This window comes from Salvia miltiorrhiza, chromosome 2, assembly GCF_028751815.1.
Source record: "Salvia miltiorrhiza cultivar Shanhuang (shh) chromosome 2, IMPLAD_Smil_shh, whole genome shotgun sequence".
NCBI classification, from domain to species: Eukaryota; Viridiplantae; Streptophyta; class Magnoliopsida; order Lamiales; family Lamiaceae; genus Salvia; species Salvia miltiorrhiza.
The window spans coordinates 1,678,214-1,703,110 of record NC_080388.1 but is presented as its reverse complement, the minus strand read 5'-3'; the positions used below and the strand labels follow the sequence as shown (position 1 = coordinate 1,703,110).

The following is a 24,897-nucleotide window of genomic DNA, read 5'->3' as shown; positions in this document are numbered from 1 at the left end:
TCGTTATTTTTTAATGACGTGGATAACCTATAAGTTGTAACCGTTTTTTTTTCTTTTTCCTTTTTAAGTATTTGAAACGTATGCGACATTTTATCCTAATGGATTAGATGGTTATTACACGTATATTAATCATAAATTTGGTCCATAGGTGATTTTCAATAATTTTTCATTCCAAATAAAATGGAATGTATTTTTCCACAATAAGACCAAAAAATATTTGGCATTTTCTACCATTTAAGTTAGGCAAACAGTTGAAAATGGTAATAGTTGAATTGTATATATACAATTAGCTCACGTGTATTTGATTATTTTTTTAAGGTCACGTGTACTTAAAAAAAACATTGTTGTCATTTTATGATATATTTTATGATCTGCATATATATCCAATATTTGGATCTCACTAGCTTGAACAATTTCAAATTAATGGCATATAAATTGTATATAGGCTATCGGTTGTGAAAAATATTTGACTTTGTCACAATTCAAATCTACCAAATTGTTTGATGGCTAATTTGTAAAGAATGAAGCATGATTATAGGTTTGCATTTCCGGTCAAACCAGCTTATTTTCTAGATATTATAAAACTTGATTTTCTGACTTTTGACGAGAAAAATCCAATTAATTTATATTTTTAATATGAAATTGGATGGATTTAATTAAGTAATTATATCTGATTAACGAATTATCATTCTATTCCCAATATATGGTCGATATCCATGGCAAAATGTGAGCGATTTTGAATATTTACTACACAATTTAATATATGTACTAATAATACACTTATACATGATGTGATTTTAGTTTATAGTATTAAACGAATAATATTGTAAGATTTATTTGGATAATCTTATCCAAACAACAATGGAAAAAAACGAAAGAAAGCTGCATATATTGAAAATCGAATTGTAAGTAATAAATAAATTTAATTGAAATAAAAACTCAGCTTCAAACTCATGCAAAATTTAAGATGAACGAATTTGCCGCAAATTAAAATATTGGGATACTATTGAAATGTTTCAAAAGTTGAAAACTGATTTATAAAAAAAAGAAAATTTAATCCGAAATTATTTGACGATGAAGCGCAGTCTGTTGGTAAGACAGCTTCTCCTCCAACCAATAAGTCGGGGGTTCGAGACATCTAGAAGGCTAGAGTGTCAGTGTGTTTTTTTCTTCTTTTTTTTGTGTAACAATTTTTTTTAAAATTGCAATTATTTATTTTATAGTAAATATTTTGGAGAAGAAAGTATTGTTAAAAAATCTAACTACTATAAATTTATCACTTCACAAGAACCCCCAACTACCTAAAATGATACCAATCAAGTCATTAATTGACTTTGGTATATCTTTTAATTCCCAAGTTGGGCAAATGACAATTACTAGGCTTGTAAGCAAATACTCCTATGATTATGGCCAGAAACCCTATGAATCTATGACATTTGTGAGAAATTCTTAAAAAGATAAATAATTGTTTCGCATAAATGCTAAGAGACTAGCAAGGAAATTAGTCACCTTTAAGATTTTATGACAAACTGTTTCAGTGTATGCATGTCAGATTTTATTAATTGCTTCAGAAATTAATGTCAAACTTGGCATTATTTTCCAATACATTTGACTATTTCCTAAGCACAATAATTTATTGAACATGTATTAAATTATCCAAAATATAATTTAGTCTACTTTGTTCTCTCACGTGTATTAAAAGATATTTTGTTAATGAAGTTTGGGGTTTGTAATAATCTAATATAATGTCTATGTTAATTTTAAGCACATATTTGTATTGGTACATATTTACAATAATTTAATATAATGTAATAATCTGTCTGAAGATATTTGTATACATAGTTGTGAAAGTAATATATGGAAAGTTATCTTTCTACATATGTATGTGTGAATTTGCCATTATCTTTTAGATCTAACTATTTAGAGAGCGAATATATTATTATTATTATGGATCTCCATCGAGAAAAGTCCTCGAAGTAGACGACCCATGTTTTAATAAAAAAAAATGGTTAATGTATTATGAGTGAAGAAAAAATCACACTTAAAAAATGGTGTTAATAGTAATAATTAATTTTATTGTGAGTGAAGAAAATGACTCACGTCATAGAAAGTTTTCAAAAATAGAAATAGACTTATTCTTTGTAGACGTCCCAAAATGATAAAAATAGACTATTTTTTATGGATGGGAGAAATATTTTTAAATTTTAACCCTATACTCTTACTCTCATCTTGGTCAATTATAATGAACAATTTGTTAATTAATTTTAATCTGGTCGTATTATCTAATAGATTAAGTTTCCATGTATTTCAGAATTTTTTGATATTTTTGAAGGAAAAAAACTTCACCTTTCAATTTTTTTTTATTCACATTGAATTTTATCCAAATTCCTTAAAATTTACAAATTCGAATTTTTGGATAATATTATATGGTTCTAATCAAATTGAATTTTTAGAATATTTCCGGATTTTCAAGTCGAATTAAGCAAAGATCTAAATACTCACCCTACTTTATACTCTTCTTACCATTACAAACTTGTTTAAAATTGAAAAAAATGCGAAAAATCTCAATTACTAGATCAACAAGATCATCAAATGAGATTGACTACTACATACTATCTAAAATTTAAGCACTATATCTATGGTATAAAAAAGTATTGTGTTAGGCCGGATTTGGCGACAAGCCCTTGGAGGATGTGAGGGGGCGGGAGTTGAGGTCGTCGACGATGCGGACTATGCCGAATCCAGTCGGACAAGTGGCCGTGACGGAGGCTTGCCACGCAGCACCACCACAGCCGACGTGACGCTGAGAAGAATTTGCAGTGTATGCGGATAACTGGATCAGAAATATCCTTCAAGTAGAACACTTTTGCCATGGATAGATGATGTCAATTTCTTCACCTTTCCTTTTAGGTCCACATTACTCAGATATCTCTCATGATCGCCTCCCAAAAATGGCAGCACCTCGACCACCAATTTCTGGAACAAGTTTTGTTCGAAGCCCTCTTCAAGTATATCCTCAAAATCAACAACGTTACCCGTCAGATCCAGCAAGACACTGCAGAGTCCTTGATTCTTGCAGTGTTCAAGAATTTCGAGTAGACTTATCTTTTCCAGATATAGTGTTTGGACACCTTGCGCAGTCTCTTGCTTGTCGCCCGTGTCTTTATCAGTGACTATCAACAGTTTGGAAGCTCCATCATCTTCGAGAGCAGGAATCTCGGTCATGGGATTCCAAGACAGCACGATTTTAAGAGGCTGATTGGCTCCGGGTTCTTTAGAAATGGGAATAGACGACTTATCGGCCAATGCAGCAGAAGGAACTATGATAGCATCGTATTCTTGCAGCAGTTTTGAATAGTATCCGCCACACTCCACAGCTTCTTCACCGAGCTGATCCAGTAAATGGCCATCAAGCGACATGGAATACCTGTCACACGAGCCAACGTTTCATAAACTAACATTGTAAATCAATCAACACAAAAAGGGTAGTTTCATAATACGATCGATCAAGATAGATTCTTGCAAGTACCTCAGAGTAACATATGGCTTTCTTGTAAGCATATAATGGATATAGGCCTCGTTAAGCCTTTTGCAGAGTTCTTCCTCGACTCCAACAGTCACTTCAATTCCTGCGTCTTGCAGTTTTTTCACCCCTGTTGAAGCAACAATGGGATTAGGATCCACCATACCGACCACTACATTTTTCACTCGAGCTTTGATCAATGCTTCAGAGCAAGGTGGAGTTCTTCCATAATGATTGCATGGTTCTAAACTAACATATGCTGTTGCATTCTCGGCCAAATCACCTGCGTCTCTCAATGCAAAAACCTACAGTTTTCCTAGTCAAATTCCCTACGAGATAATATATAGGATAAACATATAGAAAGTTGCTTTCAATCAGGACCCAGCATGAAAAATCTCCAGAAAAAATTACCACAACATCGAACAATCAATTTTCAAACTTCTAAACACCAAGTCAAAAACAGTAGGCCATTTTTGTAGTTGATGAATTACCTAGTTTGTTTTGGTAGAATTCACTAGTTTCTTGACTGGATTCAACAAATGAGAACATATAGTATCATTTAGCTTTTAGAAACTCAGTATGTAAGAAAATTAAGCCTATAACAGAAACCAAAGGCAAAGACTTCAACATCAATACCAATAACAGAAACAATTCATTTCTCACAAGGAACAAAAGCACCCCAAAAAAGCTTCAAAATTATGATAACATATGATTCAAAATCATTTCAACTGCATAACATTATCTCGAACATTCAACAAAAAACTACTGCAGTGTGCTCCTATCATCAAAACAACAATGCAAGAATCAAGGAACCCCATACTCGGCAACACAAAATCAAGAGATTATCTTTAACCAATGTTATCGATGGCGGATGGCGGTCTATGGCAGTCAGGCCCGAAAACCGCCATAAGGCTATGGCGGGTTATGGCGGACGTTTGGCGGATTATTAAAATAATAATATATATAATTATATATATACAAATTATGAAATTAAAGGATGCAAAATACATAATAGCATAGAAAACTTGATATCCAGTTCAAACATAACACAAAATTCTAAGTTCAAACATAACAAAATGCAATAATAAGTTCAAGGCTTCAAGCATAAAACATAAATAGATAGTAATGTCTAATAAGAAATAAAATGCTAGTCCTCCTCAGTCCTCATCAACATCCACATAGTCATCTTCAGATTCCTCATCAATCTCATCGAGTTCATTTTCAAATTCTTCATCTTCAAGCACCATCTCTAACCCTTTCCCTTTTGATCTTGAGGATGTGGAAGTGATTGTCATTTCTTAGAAGATCTAACACTACTAGCTCTAGAATTAGCACCAAGTGAAGTTGATGACTTTTTTCTTTTCCCCATGGTGGTACACCTAGTATAAGTTATAGGCTCTCTAACCGCCGAAGCCTCATAAACGGTGTCCCAATTAGGTGAATCATTAACATGTAAAAAAAAAAAAACAATCTGCCATTCTAAATTGGAAAAAAAAAAAAAGTAAAAAAATCAATCTGCAGATTCTGCACTGAAGTATTTTATACTGAGTATGAAATTTAAAAAAATTAAAAAAAAAAAAAAAAGACATCTGCAGTTGTAAATTTATTCAAAAAATACAGTAAACATTTCAAAAGTAATAATATTTTAGAAGAAATAAAGATAAAGGAGTTCTGTTCTAAATGAGCTGAGGATGTAAGTTTCCTGCTTATAAAGTGTAAGGAAGTTTTCCTTGTCTTTTCAAGAATTGGTGAATATTACTTTCCTGATAGTCAAGGGATCCTCATCCCGAATGTGTGTATGGGATATCCCATGGGAAGAATGTAGCATGGCCTCAAAGTCAGCACCTGCCGGAGGTCACCGGTGGTTGCTAGTGCTATGGGAGCTCTTGAGGGTTTCCAGAAAGAGGCACCTAGGTAATGAGGGCTGCTATGATTTTTTTCTACTCCTAAAAAGCCTAATTTTAATTGGTCAACGGGTCAATGGGTCGGGTTAACGGGTTTACTGACCCATAAAACAAGTTGTGGATTAAAAATCCGCCATATCCCGCCATAACCGCCATGGCGCCATGGATATGGCGGCCGCCATAACCCGCCATGGCAAAACTGCCATGCCATAGGATTTTCATGGCGGTTTACTCTGAAACCGCCACCGCCATCCGCCATATCCCCGCCATGGCGGAAATTTGACAACACTGTCTTTAACAACTCCATCTTCAACCAAAATGCAGTCATAAAACAGAGAAAGAAAAAATGAAGTCGAGCTTGACCTCAGCATGAGGCTGCCCAGCTTTAGGGTGGAAGCCTTCTCCAACAATCTTGCCATCCTTGACAATCACACAACCAACCATAGGATTAGGACTGGTGCAGCCAATCGCCTTCCTCGCGAGCTCAACGCAGCGCCTCATATAATACACATGGTCAAATTTATCTGCTTGCATTTCACTGCACCTGATCGCAGCCAAACGAGCGCCATTTCCCAAACTGGTTTTTGTTTCAGAAACCCTTTTCGGAGAATTGCAGAGCCCAAATCTTGATTTTGGTGAGAAGGTTGGATTGTGGGAAGTGTGGGTGGGAATTGGAAGAGGTAGCATTTGAGCATACATACCGGAGATGGAATATTGCTTGTGTTGTGTATTGAAAGTTTAGGATGCCATTTTTGTGAGAGGTATGGAAGAAACAAAAATCAGAGTGATTAGTGAAAAATGAAGTTGCAAAAGACAACTTTGTATATAACTAGAAAAGTCATAAACAAAAACTTCTCTCTAGAATTAAATTATGGATTTGATAATTTTCTATGTGTAAATGGATTATCAAGTAAAAAAGGGAATTTGTGTTTTAGGTTTGGTAAGCGTGAGACAATGTTAATAACATAGAACGTCATCTCTTTTTCACAAATCAAGATGTTCAGAAAGTTCATCAATAATATCAATAGCTAAAAGCTAATACATCTTCATAAAACACGGCATTTAGCAGATAACAATTCAGAAAGGCAACCAAATAATGCACACAAATTCAAGATGTCCATATCACATAAAAATTCCACTACCAACCCAAGCTATTAAAACAAAAAAAAAACAAAAAAGTTCAAACACAAATAATTGCATGTAAATGAGAGGACAGACCAATAATCAGTGAGGTGCTCAAAGAGCATCTCAAGGAAATCAAAAAGCACACAATGCCCATACATGGGAACAAATAATAGCATTAAATGTCCCTGTAGCAGGTAAGGAGTTTGACGGAGATACAGATACTAACACGTCACAAGAAGTTGGAAACAGCTTTCAAACATTGTTTCTTTTCTAGACAGTCCATATGCGGTATGCGGATGACCAAATTTTTTTCAGAGTCTCAACATCTTCCTCAAATTCCACACATTTAAGTTATTGTCTTATGCTCTGACTACACAAGAACAAATAAGCTCACATGTTATGCACATCACCTACCAACAAACTAAATTTGCTCAGTGACATTGGGCATTTGAATCTTCATCTACAACCTTAATTCTTTAGATACAGACGCCCTAAAACCTCGACATCGTGTTATGGGACGTGAGTAGGGAATTCAAAAATACAATCGTGCGTGCTCGTACAAGCAAATATTTTGTGGAAACGCCCATTTGTATCAGGTCTACGCTAATTATATATAATCACAGAAACATTGAAGTGATATCAAGATTGAATAACTAACAACCACATCGAGTAAGTTTTCCCAGTCAAGCCCTAAATTCAAACTCAATGGTGGCCAGAACGAAGAACACTATTCAAACTGAAGGCCATTACTAAATATTCCACATTTTCAGACCCTACATACCATAATCACGACTTGAAAAAAATAGAACAAAGGGAACGAAACCAGAAACAGCTTCATCAAATAAATAACCGCAAACCAACCACGCGAATAAAAGGCTATAATCCGCAGCATGTGCAGAACTCATACGACAAACCAATAGCTCAAACACGAAACCTAATGTGAAAACTGAAAAGGTTAATGGAGAAGGCAGCTGAAACTAACCTGACAAAATGGGATTCGCCTTCGCCTAGGGTTTTGTTCCTTGTTTCTTCAATTCGCAATACCCCAAAAACCTCCCCTCCAAATTTCCGTCTGCTAGTGAGCGCCCATCTTGCCCAGTTTTTTCTCTCTAAAGAATGGAGGAGAGATGAATAAAAAGCTGAAATGAGGGGTTTGGGTTTTACAAACAAGGAAGTAGATTAGGAAAATGGTAAAATTAAATTGAGGCCCCATATTTTAATGAGATTTGAGAATTTCACTCGCTCTTGTTTTATTTGTGCAGTATAAGACACTGTGTTATAGGGCTGTAAATGAATAGAGCTACTGGCAAGCTATTCGAGATTCGGCTCGAAAAAAGTTCATTTGGAGCTCGATTCGATAATAAACGAGCCGAGCTCGAGCCCAATCTCGAGCTCGAAATTTTTATCGAGCCGAGCTCGAGCCTGACAGTGCTCGGCTTGTTGAGCTCGCGAACATATTCGAATTCGATTGTTCGCGAGCATGTTCATGAACCTTCAGTCAAGCCTTCAATCGAGTTAGTACACGAGCCTTAAACGAGTCGAACTCGAACTCGTGTAACATATTAATTAAGAAGATTTTCTTAAATTTATAACAAATTCGAGCTTGAACACCATATATACGAACATCTAACGAGCCGAGCTCGAGCTCAAGCTCGAATTCGATATTATTGAGCATCACCCAAGCCGAACTCGAACCGAGTCCGAGCTTAGTAAGTGGATGACGAGCCGAGCTCGATCATCAAGATAAAAGCTCAAATCGAGCTCGAACACCCGAATATTTAAACGAGCCGAGCTTGAGCCTGCTAGTATTCGGCTCGGCTCGGCTCGTTTACAGCCCTACTGAGTTAGAGGGAAGTCTTTGCAGTTTGGTGCTTTGACTTGTGTGATATTGTAGATTAACCCACACATATTTGGTTTCTATTACTGTGAACTAATTTGTCTTTTTTCCACTCACAACACATTCAACTACTTTATTGAAACTCGTGTCATTTATAAATGGATTAGTTCGAAACATTGTGTCAAATTACTTGAATAATTTTAAATTCAACTATCATATACATTTATTTATACATTATTTTGTTACTTCAAATTAATTTGGTTCTATACAGACATATATAGGACGTGATACAGTATAAAAAATTATTCAACTAAGCCTCTTTCTTTCTTCTTTTTTTGAGGAAAAAGGAAATCTCATAAATAATAAATCGGATCGTACAATATCTAGAAGTCAAGTCGGGAAACTCGACTTCCAGACATTACATCCAAACAATCAAAAGCAACACGTGCAAGCTCATGCGCAACTTTATTAACACTTTTACGTTCATGACAAAATTCCACCACCACATGTTTTCGCGCATGCTCAAAAATCTCCCACGGCTCGTCAGAGAGAGACTCAGAGCCAAACAACTTATCATGAAGGACATGAATGACCACTAAAGAATCGGAAAAAAGAATAAGCGGCCCAAACTCATTTGCAAGACAGAAAGCCACGGCCAACACCATTTTGACTTAATTACCGCAGCCACAATCTTTGCCCCTCCAATCCCGCAGGATGAAACCCACGGAATGCGACATCAACGTCCAAACTAAGCCTCTTTCTAGTTGTTCCTTTTATTAAAGTAATTTTTCATAAATGTAAAGTCTTTCTATTATCACTTTATGTTGAAAAAATCATACTCCCTTCATCCCAATAAATTTTTCATTTTTGATTCGTTTCATTATCTCTGGCTCATTTTCATATATATATATAAAACAATAATTCACTTTTGAAAATGTGTGAATCATATTATGTTTATTCAATTTACACATTTTTAAAATTTTTGTACTGAAAAGAAATAAGTCACAAATAGTGGGACGAAGGGAGTATATGTTTTTCAAAGTGAGGTACCAATATATTGATTAATGATTAATTATAAAATTTTATAACGAGTGCACCATTTTCATTTTTGATTATTAACTCTACTTTTGATATGTAATACATGGATGATGTGTTTAGATCATCTTGGAAGTTGGTTTATGTTTTTGTAAGGGTTAATAGCCGGAAAATACACGAACTATTTTCAAATTTGCATATTGCACATCACCTTTAAAATTAGCTCCAGAATACACCACCTTTTAATTTAGTTGCAATTTGCACACGGCGAAAATTTCGGCAACTCTTAAGTTTGACCGACGATGATATGGACAGCCACGTGGCTTTTTTTACACGCTGTCAAGCCACGTGGGCAAAACGACGTCGTTTTGATATTTTAAAGAATTAAAAAAAAAATCCGCTGTCAGTCATGGATGGATCCGGAAGAGCAACTTCACCGGCGAGAAACCTCCGGTAGCAATCGCTATCTCAGAATTCCGGCAAGCACCGCCGTCAAGCATGGATCCAGACTCTTATCGCTGCTCTCTCTCTCACGGATCCGGATTGGATCCTTCTCACTTCCCAGCGAAATTTCCCTAAATTCCCATCAGATAATTCCTCAAAAAATCCGATCATGAGCCCCAAAATCTAAATCGGTGGCTAGAGACAAGGCCGCGCTGTGCGGCTGGCCTGAGCGGTGGTGGCAGAACCCGGTGGAGGCGGTCAGCGTTTTACAGAAGAAGAAGAAGAAGATGAGCCTTGTTGTGGAGGAGCAGCGGAAGACGAGGCTGGCGGCGCTAAGGAGAGATCTGCGTTTCCATTGAAGGATGAAGCCGAGAATTTAACTAGGGGTTGGAGAAAAGATCAACGACGGCGAGGCGGGGCGAGAGGAAGAGGGGGATGGCGCCGGAGAAGTTGTCGCGCCGCCTCCACCCAGTTCAGTCGAACTGAACCCTAGTTCGCGCCGCCTCCACCCAGTTCGCACCGCCTCACCTCCACCATAACCACCGCCACAGATCTAGGTTTTTTTTTGCAGATTTGCAGATCTCCAGATTTCCAAATAACCACCACCACCGTCCACCATAACCACCGTTGTGAGGCCATCTGCGTAGAGAGAGAGAGCATAAAAGGCTGGTGAGGAAGAACTAGAAAAGATTTCTCTCTTTTTTTGGTTTTTTTTTATTTTTTTATTTATACTCACTCAAAACGACGTCGTTTTGAATGCCGGTGAGTCCACGTCTGAAAATTCCGAGCGCCACGTCAACACCGATAAAGGTAGTGGTCAACGCATGTGCAAATTGCAACTAAATTAAAAGGTGGTGTATTCTGGAGCTAATTTTAAATGTGATGTGCAATATACAAATTTGAAAATAGTTCATGTATTTTCCGACTATTAACCCTTTTTGTAATTGCTATATTATCTCATGAAAACTTTCTGTGTACTACGAATAATTTATGTTCATATATTTCCGGAAATTTCCATATAAATCAAAAGATATGATCCCTTTTCATTTAACAAATTGGGTAGGTAGTAGGTTTCTATTTGATACATATAACTCAAAATAAATATGCATGACTACTTTATTTTTTCCTTTTCAAGAAAGCGATTGCAGCATTATCTAAAAAAGAAAGCTATTGCATCACATATTCATATCATAAATGTGTTCAAGATAATAATGAACTAGGAAAAATTGTAGTGCTTAGGGGAAATTTGCCAAAGGCTAAATACATATCATAAAGAAGATAAAAGACACTCGCAGAGAAGGCCAACAAATATTCACAATGCCACATAAGAATATAAGTCATTATCAACAAAAAAACATTTAAAAGCCAATCACAAGATAATGGGAACTCAGAGAAATTATTCCTGTCCAGCAGAGTTGGATCAAAGATGGGAATGAACGTGCAGCATAGTCGGATCACCGGCCAAACCAACCTCGTGGACCTTGGCCATCCCCGTCGTTCATCAGCTTGTCCAGGACGACATTCAAATCAACCGCTTGTCCGTTTTCTGTTAGCTTTCGAACTGTTGCCCTCACTTGATCTCTAGAGAATCCCATGTTGGTTACTCTGTCTACTACATCATCGATCGGAACCCTATTCCCGGAACCACCAGCACCAGACCCAGGACCACCACCCACTGCAGAGGCAGTTGGCAGTGCTTGAGGCAGTATTCGAGCTGTAGGTAGCTGTGGATAACCACTACCACCACTCTGGCCCATACTAGGAGAAGATAGTTGCTGTGGCTGCATAGGGGAGCTAGTACCGTACTGTGATGGAGCACTGCCATAAGGATATGGTTCGCCATGACCTGATGGTGGACCGAACGAACCTGAGTATGCTGAACCAGGTCTGCTGGTGGGTGGAGGCTCGTACACACTTGGAGTCGGTCCAAAGTATTGTTGCGAGGCAGGTGGGGGAACTCCAGTAGATGGAACAGAGGGAGGTGGGCGAGAGCTCATAGGGTAATTTTGGGGGGGCATGGGCATATGCAGAGCTTCTTCAGAATGGTGACCTACTGGTGGCTGAGGCATAGAGGGGTTAACAGCTGAGAACGAGGAGTGTGGTTGAGAAGGTGGAGGTGGCAGAGAGTATTGCGGCTGCGGTGGTGGCTGATACTGGTGCTGTGGTGGAGGCGGGGCTGATAGCTGCTGCTGCTGCTGTGGCTGCGAGGGAGGTAATTGATACTGCTGGTTTGGGTTTTCTGGTGTTTGATATTGCTGATTTGGGTTTTCTGGGGTTTGGCTAGGCGGGGGGAAGTAAGAATCTCGCTGAGAGACTGGAGGAATTTGATTTTGAGGGAACTGGTTGGGAAGTTGAACTTGGGGTTGTATTTTCTGTTGTGGAGGTGACGGAGGAGCATTTGGGGGATGAAGAGCTGGAGGTGCTTGTGTCAGAGGGACGTTAGAGAACTGATGCTGGGTAGGCACTCCCGTCTGCATTGGATCAGGTTGAGCGTTAATCTTGCTTTCAATATGTTCTGCCTTGGGCAACTGCATCTTAGCAATCTGCAATTGAGCTTCAACAATATCTTGTTTATCTCTTACTACCTTAACACCGGATTGCACCTGCAGACAAAATATAAAAACAAACACGCCACACCGTTAATCAAATAACGTAACTATGCTGCAAGAGAAAATATGAATGATCACACAATCTCATACTACAGCAACAAACATTCACCTAGTTCATCATACCTATCTACTACAAAGAGATGAGAAAACAAAGAACAGCTGGATGATAAGGATTTCCGATTTCTTTGATGAATCCTACTCATGTATATTTTTACATAGTAGAATTGCCGACACAAAATACACTTATATGGGCGGGAAGGTGTGAAAGGTACCTCTGTAAGAATATTCTCTAGCAGTCTCATTTTTCCATCAATGGCACCATGATTGTTCCCAACAGATGTCTTCAGATCATCGATGGAGTGCTCCAGGTTGCGAGATCTCGTTTCCAACTGCGACAACCTTGAACTCATGTTATCGATGGCATGAATCAGATTGTCCATATGCTTCTTCATCATTCTCTCAATGTCAGAAACTAAAGTCCCGTCCAAAGGTGCACTGCCAGTTTTGTGATTCTTCCCCAACACAAATTTGGCAGGTTCATCAACATCAACAGAATTGTAATTCTGAAAGATTAAACACAATAGACGATTCTTGTAAAGAAAATATCCAAAAGAGTAATTGAAATAATTATTATTCCTCTTAAGACAGTAAACTAATGTAGCACAATATCATATCACACACTAAAAACATAAGGATAAAAGACGGCTTAACAAAGAATTAGAGCAATTCCATAACAATTCTACGAAAAACTAATCAAATTCCCTTGGTTTTATTTTTTAAATTCCAGAATTATTATCGATAAAACCCAAAATCACAGGAAAACTAGCAATCAGCTAAACTACGGATCAATTCACGAATAACACCACCTACATTAAGAAATGGTCGCACAAAAGCAAAAATAAATCAGATACAAAGAGCAACCAATATAGTTGTTAAAGAAAATACCCTGATAGGCGACGAATTCGCTTTCGAATCCACAGAATTCCACGTCCTGAGGGGAGGATCGTCATTGTCCGAGTCGAAGTTCGAGCGAGCGGCCTTGGGCGACGACGACGCCGCCGCGGCGGTGGCGGGTCGAATCGGCATGAAATCGTAGCTCGGGACCATGTCCTCCTTCTTCTCCGCGGGGCGGTTCATGAAATCGATGAAATCCGCGCCGCCGCCGCCATTGCTGCCGGCGATGTTGCTCTGGGAATTGGAGAGATCCATGATCTGCTTGTCCATGTACTGAGACGCCGTACTGTTATTCATCTGAGTCCTCAATCGACCAAAATCGAATCAAACTGCTGGCGCTTAAATATAGCTCGAAGCAGAAATCGGGAATTTTGGGATTAGGGTTTTGGAAAAGATGCTCGATTTTGGATATGTTTTTTGGAATAATTAAACAGAAAAAAAATGAAAAATGAAACGATGGGAGGAAGAAGATGACGAGTGTGGAGTCGTCTGCATTACTTGTCGCGGAAGGTTAAGTGATATTTTGAGCTAAAGTCGCTAGTGGTGGACCTAAATGTGAATGTCGAAGGGATTAGCTATCACTGAAGAGAACTGGAGCGGTTGGAACCGGAGACACTTCACCGGTGGCTGCTTTTCTTTTGGGCCGGCTAATGTGCTTGGGCCAGCCCAATGAATAAAGGAGATTAGACAGTGCACAATGGTTTTTCTTCCTTCAACATTATATATCGTGTTACTCCCTCCGTCCACCAATTTGTGTTTTATTCATTTTTAGTAACTATTTTTTTAACAAATAAATTATTTTTTAAAAATTTGTGCCCCTTTCTCCACTCAACAAATAAATAATACATTTTTTCTTACAATTTGTGCCCCTCCCCCTATGATACGAATTGATGGACGAAGGGAGTATATAATATGATATTTACATTGCAATGCATAATGTGCTCTATCTTGATTTTCTAATGTTGGAAAAAATAGATGGGCTGAAATTTGGATCAAAAGGACAATAAAATTAGGTTTAACATAAAAAGCTATTTGGACTTGGGCTTGATTGCCTAAAGATGAAATTGAATTTGATTGTTTATGGATGGTTTAGGTGGTGGTTGAATGAGAAGTTATGCCTATTGTCTAAAGAAGTTGTGGTTATTTAATATGGTTGTTTTTTTGTGAAGTGCATGGATGAATAACCAGATTATAAATTAATAAATTAAATTTAAAAACAATAAAGTTATAATTAGGGATTGGAGAGTTGAAATTGAATTTGATTGTTTGTATATAATATAGATAGTTAGTAAAGAAATTGAGTTTGATTGTCTCACCAATAAATTGTGTGTGGACGTAATTAATATCACACAGGTGCACTGCTAATTTTCTTAAATATCACTTCGTCTCTTTTCCTACTAAAAAAAAAAAGAATATTCCTACATAAAATAAATTAAATATTTGAATTTATTACAAAATATTAATTTTGTTATAATAAAATTAATGTTTTAATGAAGAAAAATGGAACCCAATCCAACTTGCAACATATTTAATATTCTCTTCGTCCCACCGAAAGTAGTGCGTATTCTTTTTTGGGCTGTACCACCGAAAGTGGTGCATTTCCTTTTTTGGTAATAATTTTACACTACAAACAATGTGGCCCCAAACACATTTACACACTTTTACACTACAATCTTATTCTCCTTAAATCTCGTGCCCAAAAGAAGTGCACCACTTTGACTGGGACGGAGGGAGTAGTATTTTTTTCACAACTCTTTAATGATTTATACTCTCTTCATTCCATAAAAAGTACTCCCTCGTCACATTAATAATAACTCACTTTTCTTTTTTATATGTCTCATTGATAATGACATATTTCCAAAAAAAAATCACCTTACTCGTTAAAAGTTGTGGGCTCCACCACAAACTATCACTTTTATTATTTAATCATTTTTTTCTTAATAACCGTGTTAAACAATAATGAGTCATTATCAATGAGATAGATGTAGTATCATATTTTTCATTTTTGTATGTTCCATATAAAATATTATTTTTATTTTGGGACATGATTCCACACATTATTCGATATATTATTTATTAAATATTTTTTAGAATTCGTGTGATTTTTTAAATAATACTATTTTTTATGAAACGGAGGGAGTATAAATTTGATAGCACTTGGTCGTAGAAAATTACCAAATCGTCTTATTTTAATAGAGAAGGTCTGTATTTCCGTGTGGAAATCTGGTGCAACCCACTTACCTTTTTTTTTATCGATAAAAGTACAATATATTGAAAAACTCGGTACCAGTAGTACCAAAACAGTTACAAAAAGGGGAGTGTGTACTCTCGGGAGCACCACAAAGAAAACGGAACATTCACTTCCACCATTTGGAAAGTCTTGTTTCAGCTCCAAAGTCTACCTTTAACCTTCAACACAAGTTTTTGTGGATCCCACTCCTTTCCTATTTTAATGTTGAATTTTATAGATGTTTTATTGTAGTTTTCCCAAGCAGACATATCATTGCGCGAATGATCGTAAATGCAGTGGCTGAAGCCCACTCAAATGTTAAGTTTTCTATTACTCTCTCCGTCCCAAGAAAGTTGGCCACGTTCTTTTCGGCACGGAGATTAAGAAATAAATTGTTATGTACTTAATTAAGTGTGTTCCAATAAGTTAATGAGATATGGTCCATATTCCACTTGTCACTGCACCTTCTGGCTGCTGGCAACGGCAGCGCCGGCGCGGCGCCGGCGACGGTCACGGCAGCCAGAGACACCGGCGTTCTTCAAAATAACCAAAAAAACCCCCTTGTCGCTGAGAATCGCATTGGCAACAATCAAAAACCAAAAAAATCAATCCAATTTTTCTCAATCAAACCAGAAAATCAATTTTCCCCAATTTTCCTCAATCAAACCACAAAATCAATCCAATCAAAAATCAAAAGAACCAGAAAATTAAACCCACCCCTTGTCACTGAGAATCGCATGACCGACGGCTGGCCTCACCACCGCCGACAGAGATGAAAGACCGAGAGAGAGAGGGGTGAAGAGAGAGGGGTAAGACTGTGAAGGCGAATAGAGGGAGAGAGAGAGGACGAAAGGCGGCGGCGGCCGGAGAGGCGAGAGGCGGCGGCGCAGGCGAGCCCTAGAGGGAGAGAGGCGAGAGGCGGCGGCGCAGGCGAACGAGAAATCAAAAACCAGGCGAGCCCTAGCCCTAGCCCCCAAATCGGCGAGAATAGAGGGAGAGAGGGAGGACGACGACCTCGCCCAAATCGGCGCACGACCTCACGCATTTGGGCGGCGAGCTTCGAATCCCCCAAATCGCCCAAGGATGCGACGGTGAGAGGGAGAGAGAGAGAGATCACGAGATCTGTAACGCGAGAGAGAGGGAGAGAGGCGGCGACGGCCGAATGGGCGAAAGGCGGCGGCGGCCGGAGAGGCGAGAGGCGGCGGCGGCGATGGGGGTGGCATCCCGCCGGAGAAGAAGAAGAGGGAGGCGCTGTGAGAGAGAGAAATATGAGTGAGGATATGATAGATTAAATGAGTGTAGAAGATATGTTTAATTAGGTGTAGATTAGTTGATTAATTATAGAGTTTAATTTGGTGTAATTTTTACCCAAAAAGGAAAGTAGCCAACTTTAGTGGGACGCCCAAAAAGGAAATGTGGCCAACTTTAATGGGACGGAGGGAGTAATATATATAGAAGAAATATAAGATAGAATATAATATATTATTTTAATAATTATAGCATTCACGTTAATGGCTTAATAGCATTTTACAGTGATTTGTTATAATTTGTTAAGTTTATATTATTTTTTGTCTTATTTTTCTTTTTTAGTTAATTTTCAATGTTGAATTCGAGTCAGTTCTCAAGTCAAAATAAAGTTGTGAATTATCAATAAGAAAATTAGATTATTATTTTTAAATATGAAACATTTTAAAGAAATAAAACACATAAATATATGTCTTTATATGTTTTTAATATACTTATTGTTCAATTAATAAAATATGAACAAATATTTTATTTGGACATAAAAATAAATTATATGAAATTTCAAAAAGAAATTGACTAATTTTATATAAATACTTTAAGATATCATACTTCAACAAAATTTGGATTCGCCCTGCGTACATGAGAATTTTGTATTTTGATATTGTATATTTCGAATCCACTTTGTATTTGAAAAAATGATATGAGAATAACATAATGACGGCTGACATCAAAGTAATTAATATCAATATTTAAACTTAAATATTGTCCCTAACACCAAGAAAGTAAATATTACTACATGATTTAGTTTTGTTCACACGAAAAGTTATAATCCCTTTTTAAGTCAATAAATAGTTATAAGAGAGAAGCTTTTAGCCCACCCACCAATGTTTTTTAATGCTAATTGTTAAACAATTAATTCATGGTATAACAGATTAGCCAAACATAAACAGACACAAAATTAGATAGTTGTAAATTTGTATTCCTAGCAAATTGAGCAAGTCAAATTTACGTGATAATGGCATGATGTATTCCTATTTCCTACCAATATCAAAAATAAATTAAAAATAAATAAACTGACAAATAAAGTCTCAACAGCTAAGAATGAAGCATGCAAATTAAATGAAGTTTGAAATAGTGGACTTTCTATTTGTGGTGGAATTTGAGTCAACTTTTCCAAAGACTCTTAATATTGCGCGACAAATCATGTGGGCTCCTTTTCCTTTAATTTAATATTTAATCACAACTAGTATACTCTTTCGTTCGATACACAACGACATTGAAATTAAACGACATATTTAAATAAATAAATGAATATAAATATTAAACAAAATAAATTTTATTTCACAAATAAAATCTAATAATCCACATCAATTAATCAATAAAATTCTTAATTTAAAAATATAAATTTCCAACTTTGTATAAAGTGTGATGATAATTATAACTATTAAATAAATTTAAAAATTATTCGATAAAAAAATTTAGCATTTTTGAATAATTTTATAGTATTACACATATTACTATATAGTATTACACGTCATAATAAATAAATATTTTCATGCACAAACATAAATAAAAAGTTGTAAAGTTTTAATGAAGAGATAGAAATATTTTCACGTCAAAAATTAGCATTACACATATTACTATATAGTATTACACGTCATAATAAATAAATATTTTCATGCACAAACATAAATAAAAAGTTGTAAAGTTTTAATGAAGAGATAGAAAATATTTAAAATTTTAAAATTTTCATAACTTATTCATTTTAATTTTTTTTTTGAATAATTTTATGTTATATTAAATTTAATATTCATATTGAATATTTTTCATGAATCAAATTTGACGATGTTTAGAAAATAATTTAAATATAAAAAAAATAGTGAAAAAATTGGTGTGAGAAGAGAGAGAGAAAAGACAAGGAAAAATTGGAGGGAAAAAACTCATCTTTTATGTACTTGTATGCTTTCTCGTTCAATGCATGAATCACAATATATTTATTTATTTAAAATTTTTAAATTATATATAAATATTGAAATTTCAGTATTCATAAGTTAGATTAATTAGTAATAAAAAAATTATGTTAATTTAAATAATAGTATTTGATTTAAATTAATGTATAATAAAAATAATATCATTAAAGTATAATATTAATTTTAATGAGTATTGTATAATAATAATTAAATACATATAATAATAGTAACTACATTTATAGATTGTAAAGCAAATAATTTAAGTCAATCTCATTTTGAGCAATTAACATTGAACCATCAATATAACAAAATTAATACGTCATTTAATAGAACAATTTTGGGCTTTTAAAAGTTCTAATTGTATTATTGTTAAAATTTCATATTTAAATAGCCAAAAAATAATTAAAAATTAGAAAAAATACGAACAATATAAAAGGAAAATATAACAATGGTGAAACGTAATCGAGTGGGTATAGATTTTATCGGTGAATTGTGAAAGAATGATGAGAAATACCTAGTGTTGCTTGGAAATTGAGAGAGAAGAGTAAGATTGAAAGCTTGAGCGGAAAAATGCTGTAGTATTACGAGTGAAGATAGCCTCCGGTTACAAGAAGCACGTAAGCGACTATTTATAGATCACACGTAAAGGGTAAAATGGTACATTCATCGCTGGAGCATGCGCCTTGCGTGGTCAAGGGCATAATAGTAAAATCGTCCTCCCGCGGGAGATCCGCGTTCCTGGTGATTCCTCTGGCGAAAACCGTTCCTCTGGCGAGAGCGTCTTCTCTGGCATAGGTCGTTCCTTTGATGAGGTCCATTCCTCTGACTTCTCCGCGAGAGCTCGTTTCTCTGGTAAAGTTCGTTTCTCGGGCGAAGGTGGCTCCTCTGACAAAGGTGGTTCCTCTGGCAAAGGTGATTCCTCTGGCATAGGTGATTCCTCTGGCATAGTCCATTTCTTTGATGTATCCATTCCACTGGTGAGGCCCGTTTCTCTGATAAAGCCTGCTCCTCTGATTTATATCATTTCTCTGCTCTGCACATATTACTCCTCATCAACTACTCCCCCCTCTGGTCTGACTAGTTTGCTCTGGAGCAGAGTAACCTAGTCAGAGTAATCACCCGCGTGGCTGACGTCACCCGCATTAACTGCCCGTCCCTTCACAGTGTAATTTCCCGTATTTCGAGGTTACTTTTTACTCTTTGCGTCTTTTCGTCTTCCCGTAGAAATTCTTGGCCGTTGATTATTTCCCTGAGGCCACGTGTCATTCATCCCGCGTGTTGGTAGTTGCCCGCGTACATTTTACTTAGTCGATTCGAATTTTTACTTTCCACTATTCATCGTCTCCTATTTTTCCCGAATCCCTTCGACTGCAATTTCCAGCGATCCTCTCCCTGTTCCGACGTATTTCCTACGACCTTTCCGTTCCAGTTTTTACCGTTGATCTTTCTTTGACTTAGGTAACTCGCGTTATTCTCCTCTCCCGATATTTGTGTTTAGTGTAGAGTGATTTTGAGATTTTGTTGGTGCTCTGATTGAGCGTGAACCCTAGGTTTTTAATTTTTTACGATAATGGCTTCCTCCTCCGCCCCTGTTGTCCAGCCTGATTTTTCCCCCTCCCCTTCTCCATCTCCCGTAACTTCTTCGGTTGATTCTCCCCCTCCTTCGAACCCTAGTTCTCCCCAGGCTTCTCCGTCGGCCTCTGGATCCCCCATCCCTTCTTCCGGAACCCCTAAAACTTCTAAGGGAAAGAGGAAAGCCCCTAGGTCGCCCAAATCCATACCCAAATCCCGATTGAGTGTGGCGAGCATGCACAAGATGTGTGACCTATGTAGGCGGCCTGAGGGTTTGGAATTCGAATCCCAATCTAAGGCTTTGATGCCTGCCTTTGATAAACTGAACATGAACATGGCGGTTATCTGGCGAGCCCAGATAGATGCCTGTTTGAGCCCAGATAGATGCCTGTCTCGAGGGGCAATTCTGCAAAACTTTGTGATTCACTCCTCTTCCGACGCAGCCCGAGCTATGTCGGCCGTCGCCTTTACACAAAAGAAAAAATGGGGTGATATGTTGGATGACGACGATGCTGGGGATGAGGATACCTTTTTAAATTTCTCCTCTTAGTTTTCGTTTTCTTTTTTGTCTTTCCTTGGTCCCTTAGCGGGCGTTTTTCACAGTTTTTTGTTTTGCTTTTTGACGGTTCCTTTGTGACCCGGCCTTTTGCTAGCGTCTGTGCTCTCAGGGGTTTTCAGGTCCTTTTTCTCTTTTCTTTTTAATAAAATTTCTATTTCAGCAGCCTCCTCCGCTTATAATAAATGTAGCCAATCACTTCAAAATCCCCTTTTACCAAATAGCTCCCTCCGCCATTCGGAGGTTGTATTGTTTTCATATTCTCTGCACCGCTCATGGTGTTGAGGATACTTTTAAATTATTTGTCCAGACCCATACCTTAAGATTGCAGGGGGGTCCCCTGTATAGTTTTGCTGCGCGTAAGAAATATCCCGCCCTTTTCCTGAATTCCCTGAGTTCTTATGATAAGGACTTTCTCCACTCCTACTGCTATGTGAAGACTACCTCCGGTACTTGGCACCAGTATGGCGCCCAAGAGCTGCGATGGCACACTTCCCGTACCAAATACCAGCCGGCCTCCCAACGAATCCCCTGTGATTATGACCTGGGGGTGCTGAGCAACCTTAATGCCCTCCACAACCGAGAGCCATTCCCCTGCAAGGAATTCACTGAAAATCCCTTGTCTTTGGCAGCCAATGGCCTGTTTCCCCTGTACCCTCTTGGATCCATAGGTAAAATAGGCATTAGTAGCATATGTGAAAGTTATTTGTTACCTTGCTTTTGTTGATAAAACCCCATTTTGTTTGCAGGGATGTCGTAGAGGAATAAGTGCAGGTCTGATCTTTCCGCCAACCGTCCTTCTGGAGAAGGAGGCCAGGGCTCTGGGCAGCCCGTGGATGCTGGGGTGGACATCTCCAAGCTGGTACCTGATGTGCCAGAGGAGACCACTCCGATGCAGCACTTCCCTTCGGGCAAAGGGAAGGACATGGGGGTGTTGCTCACCTTCAGCCCGGACAGCCAGAGGGTGAGGGGCTCTGGCTTAGGCCAGAGTGGAGGGCAATCCACCATTCCTGTGGACCCCGAAGGGCAGCAGGCACGTGGACCCCGAAGCCGGATCGGCAGTTGCAACGGGGGCAGCAGACTCCGTGGATGCTGAGAGGGGTAAGGCATTGGCCCTGCCCGAGGATGAATCGGAGGCCCCTGGCCCCAAGCCAGTCTCGTCCCTAAAGGGGCGTGACTTTGTCAACACCCTACTCTCCCACATCCATCCCAAGGACAGGGAGGCCACGCAGAAGGTGAATAAGTCTGTGTTGGTAAATTCCCTCAGCCGCCTGGTGCTTCAGGTACCCTACATTTTTTAACATATTTAACAGATTTCATCGCTGACCTTCCCATTTCTCTGCCTTGACGTTTTTCCCTTCTTTTTCTGCAGCTTGAGTCCCAGGTCGGGGGGGTGATCCAGTGCATTGATGATTACGGTGCACTGGAGAGTGAATTGGAAGCGGAGATGAAAATGATGGCGGAGCGCAACGAGCAAGTCGCTGGTACCGTGCAACGGTACAACCAAGCAGAGGCGGACATGGCCGAGCTGAAGGCCAAGTTAGCACAGGCAGAAGTGGAGAAGGCCTCCTTGGCCTCTGAGCTGGCGAGGGTTACGAAGAAGGGTCATGAGAGCCTCGCCAGATTCAAGGCGAGGTATGACGAGGAGTACAAGGAGGCCAAACGTGGCTGGAGGGCGATCTGCACAGATGCTCAGAACCGTGGCTATGTCATGGGGGCTCGGGACTAGCGTCTGGAGTACTTCTTGTCCCCCCAGGGCCAACATTTCCTGGGTATGATGCTGGAGGGTACCTTGGCAGCCTTCCAGCGGACTCCGGATTACCTGGAAGGCTTCGGGTCCATCTTCGCCTACGTGATAAAACAGACCGCGACAAAGGCGTTGGAGATGGCGGGGGTGGCCCCGGAGCAGATTGCTGCCCTGGACCTGCCAGCCTTGATGGAGAACATCAAGGACGAGGACTTGCACGAGTTGCTAGGGATCACTGCTGATTCCCCAAAGAAGCCGGAGTGGTGGTATCCGGTTCTGGAGAAGGCCCTTCCCTACTTTGCTTTTGGGGTCGGCTCTGATTCGCTGCCTGCCGCTCCGGTGTACACGCCTGCCTTCTGTGCTTCCCTGGTGGGTTTCGTGAACCGGCTGAGAGGTCCAGCTGCCAGCAGCACCCGGGGGTTTTCTCAGTATAGCATGGAGTCTCCTCTGCCCTCCAGTTTCAAGGCCTCAGCCTCCGAGGATCCTGCTTCTTCTCCCGCCGCAGTGGATCAGCTTTTTTCCATGTACAAAGATGAAACAGCCTATGTGCAAGAAGCTTTGAAGCTGCTGGATGTGGAAGCCCGTCTCCCCAAGGTGAAGGACACTGGCACGCTGCCGGTGTTGGAGGCGGGAGGATCCTCTAGCCAGGCCCCTGCAACTGTCGTCTCTGCCCCGGTTTCCTCTGTCCCTACTCCGGACTCCTCCGTTCCTCCCTCTTGATGGCCCTGCTGTCCCCTCTGACTTAATCAAGATTTTGTAACTTTTAGCTTGTAAATATTTAGTACATATTTTGATCTTGATGTACAATTCCGCCGTTCTGGCCCTATTAATGAAATTTCTTCATCACTTGACTCGCTTTCCTTCATGCTTTATGTTGTTCTGTTATTCGCTGGTATTGAGCTTGCATTCCCGGACCTTCGGCTATGATGTATGTTTTTGTGAAGTAGGATAAGATTTTCATTTTTTGTTGAAGTGTTCGTGATTCCTCTGAGTAGCTTCCCTGACTGTGCCTTTTGTTTGATGCTTCTGAATGATCCCTCTGAGTGTTTCTTCTGATTCATCTGCCGGTAACGTCTTTGGTTCGTCCCTCTGTGATTGCTCTGAGCATTTCTCTGATCTCCTTCTTTGAGGGTTTCTCTGATTCCTGCTTTGAGGATTTCTCTGACTCCTTCTGGGCCATCCCTTCGCCGCTTCCTTTGCTGCTTCCCCTCGCTGCTTCCCTTCATTGTTTCCCTTTGCTGCTTCCCCTGCTGCTAGCTGGAACACTCTGCGCGGAGCATGGAAGACCCGGGGGGTGCAACCACCTTTCGCGGCTTACGATTGAACAGTAACTCTCTGCGCAGAGCATGGAAGACCCGGGGGGTGCGACCAACTTTCGCGGCTTACGATTAAACAGTAACCCTCTGCGCGGAGCATGGAAGACCCGGGGGGTGCGACCAACTTTCGCGGCTTACGATTAAACAGTAACCCTCTGCGCGGAGCATGGAAGACCCGGGGGGTGCAACCAACTTTCGCGGCTTACGATTGAACAGTAACCCTCTGCGCGGAGCATGGAAGACCCGGGGGGTGCAACCAACTTTCGCGGCTTACGATTGAACAGTAACCCTCTGCGCGGAGCATGGAAGACCCGGGGGGTGCAACCAACTTTCGCGGCTTACGATTGAACAGTAACCCTCTGCGCGGAGCATGGAAGACTCGGGGGGTGCAACCAACTTTGGCGGCTTACGATTGAACAGTAACCCTCTGCGCGGAGCATGGAAGACCCGGGGGGTGCAACCAACTTTCGCGGCTTACGATTAAACAGTAACCCTCTGCGCGGAGCATGGAAGACCCGGGGGGTGCAACCAACTTTCGCGGCTTACGATTGAACAGTAACCCTCTGCACGGAGCATGGAAGACTCGGGGGGTGCAACCAACTTTCGCGGCTTACGATTGAACAGTAACGCTCTGCGCGGAGCATGGAAGACCCGGGGGGTGCAACCAACTTTCGCGGCTTACGATTGAACAGTAACCCTCTGCGCGGAGCATGGAAGACCCGGGGGGTGCAACCAACTTTCGCGGCTTACGATTAAGATGATTCCTCTGTTCTGCCCTTGATGTTTGTTTTTCCCTTGATTCGTTGAGAGGAAATTTTGCCTTTGTTCCC

General features: G+C 39.5%; 2 protein-coding genes across 2 annotated transcripts; both read right to left on the bottom strand.

Annotated features, from left to right (window-relative positions):
- Positions 1-2,478: 2,478 nt before the first annotated feature.
- On the bottom strand, positions 2,479-7,773 carry LOC131012542 (riboflavin biosynthesis protein PYRD, chloroplastic-like). Its single transcript, XM_057940524.1, has 4 exons — positions 7,535-7,773; positions 5,791-6,144; positions 3,530-3,828; positions 2,479-3,427 (listed from the first exon to the last, which is right to left on the bottom strand). The coding sequence occupies exons 2-4, from the start codon at positions 6,124-6,126 to the stop codon at positions 2,839-2,841; spliced, it is 1,224 nt and encodes a 407-aa protein (XP_057796507.1). The 5' UTR covers positions 6,127-6,144; positions 7,535-7,773; the 3' UTR covers positions 2,479-2,838.
- Positions 7,774-11,080: 3,307 nt separating this feature from the next.
- Positions 11,081-13,962, bottom strand: LOC131012540 (altered inheritance of mitochondria protein 3-like). Its single transcript, XM_057940523.1, has 3 exons — positions 13,423-13,962; positions 12,750-13,040; positions 11,081-12,471 (listed from the first exon to the last, which is right to left on the bottom strand). Exons 1-3 carry the CDS (start codon positions 13,726-13,728, stop codon positions 11,323-11,325), a joined length of 1,746 nt encoding a protein of 581 aa, XP_057796506.1. The 5' UTR covers positions 13,729-13,962; the 3' UTR covers positions 11,081-11,322.
- Positions 13,963-24,897: the final 10,935 nt, after the last annotated feature.

Excerpts from the sequence above, each read along its gene's own strand:
- LOC131012540 (XM_057940523.1), bottom strand. The coding sequence starts at position 13,728 with ATGAATAACAGTACGGCGTCTCAGTACATGGACAAGCAGATCATGGAT. Across the intron at positions 13,041-13,422 it reads CGAATTCGTCGCCTATCAGG|AATTACAATTCTGTTGATGT; the intron begins GTATTTTCTTTA and ends TTAATCTTTCAG. Across the intron at positions 12,472-12,749 it reads TAGAGAATATTCTTACAGAG|GTGCAATCCGGTGTTAAGGT; the intron begins GTACCTTTCACA and ends TTTTGTCTGCAG.
- LOC131012542 (XM_057940524.1), bottom strand. The coding sequence starts at position 6,126 with ATGTATGCTCAAATGCTACCTCTTCCAATTCCCACCCACACTTCCCAC. Across the intron at positions 3,829-5,790 it reads CTGGGCAGCCTCATGCTGAG|GTTTTTGCATTGAGAGACGC; the intron begins GTCAAGCTCGAC and ends GGAAAACTGTAG. Across the intron at positions 3,428-3,529 it reads AAGCCATATGTTACTCTGAG|GTATTCCATGTCGCTTGATG; the intron begins GTACTTGCAAGA and ends CTCGTGTGACAG.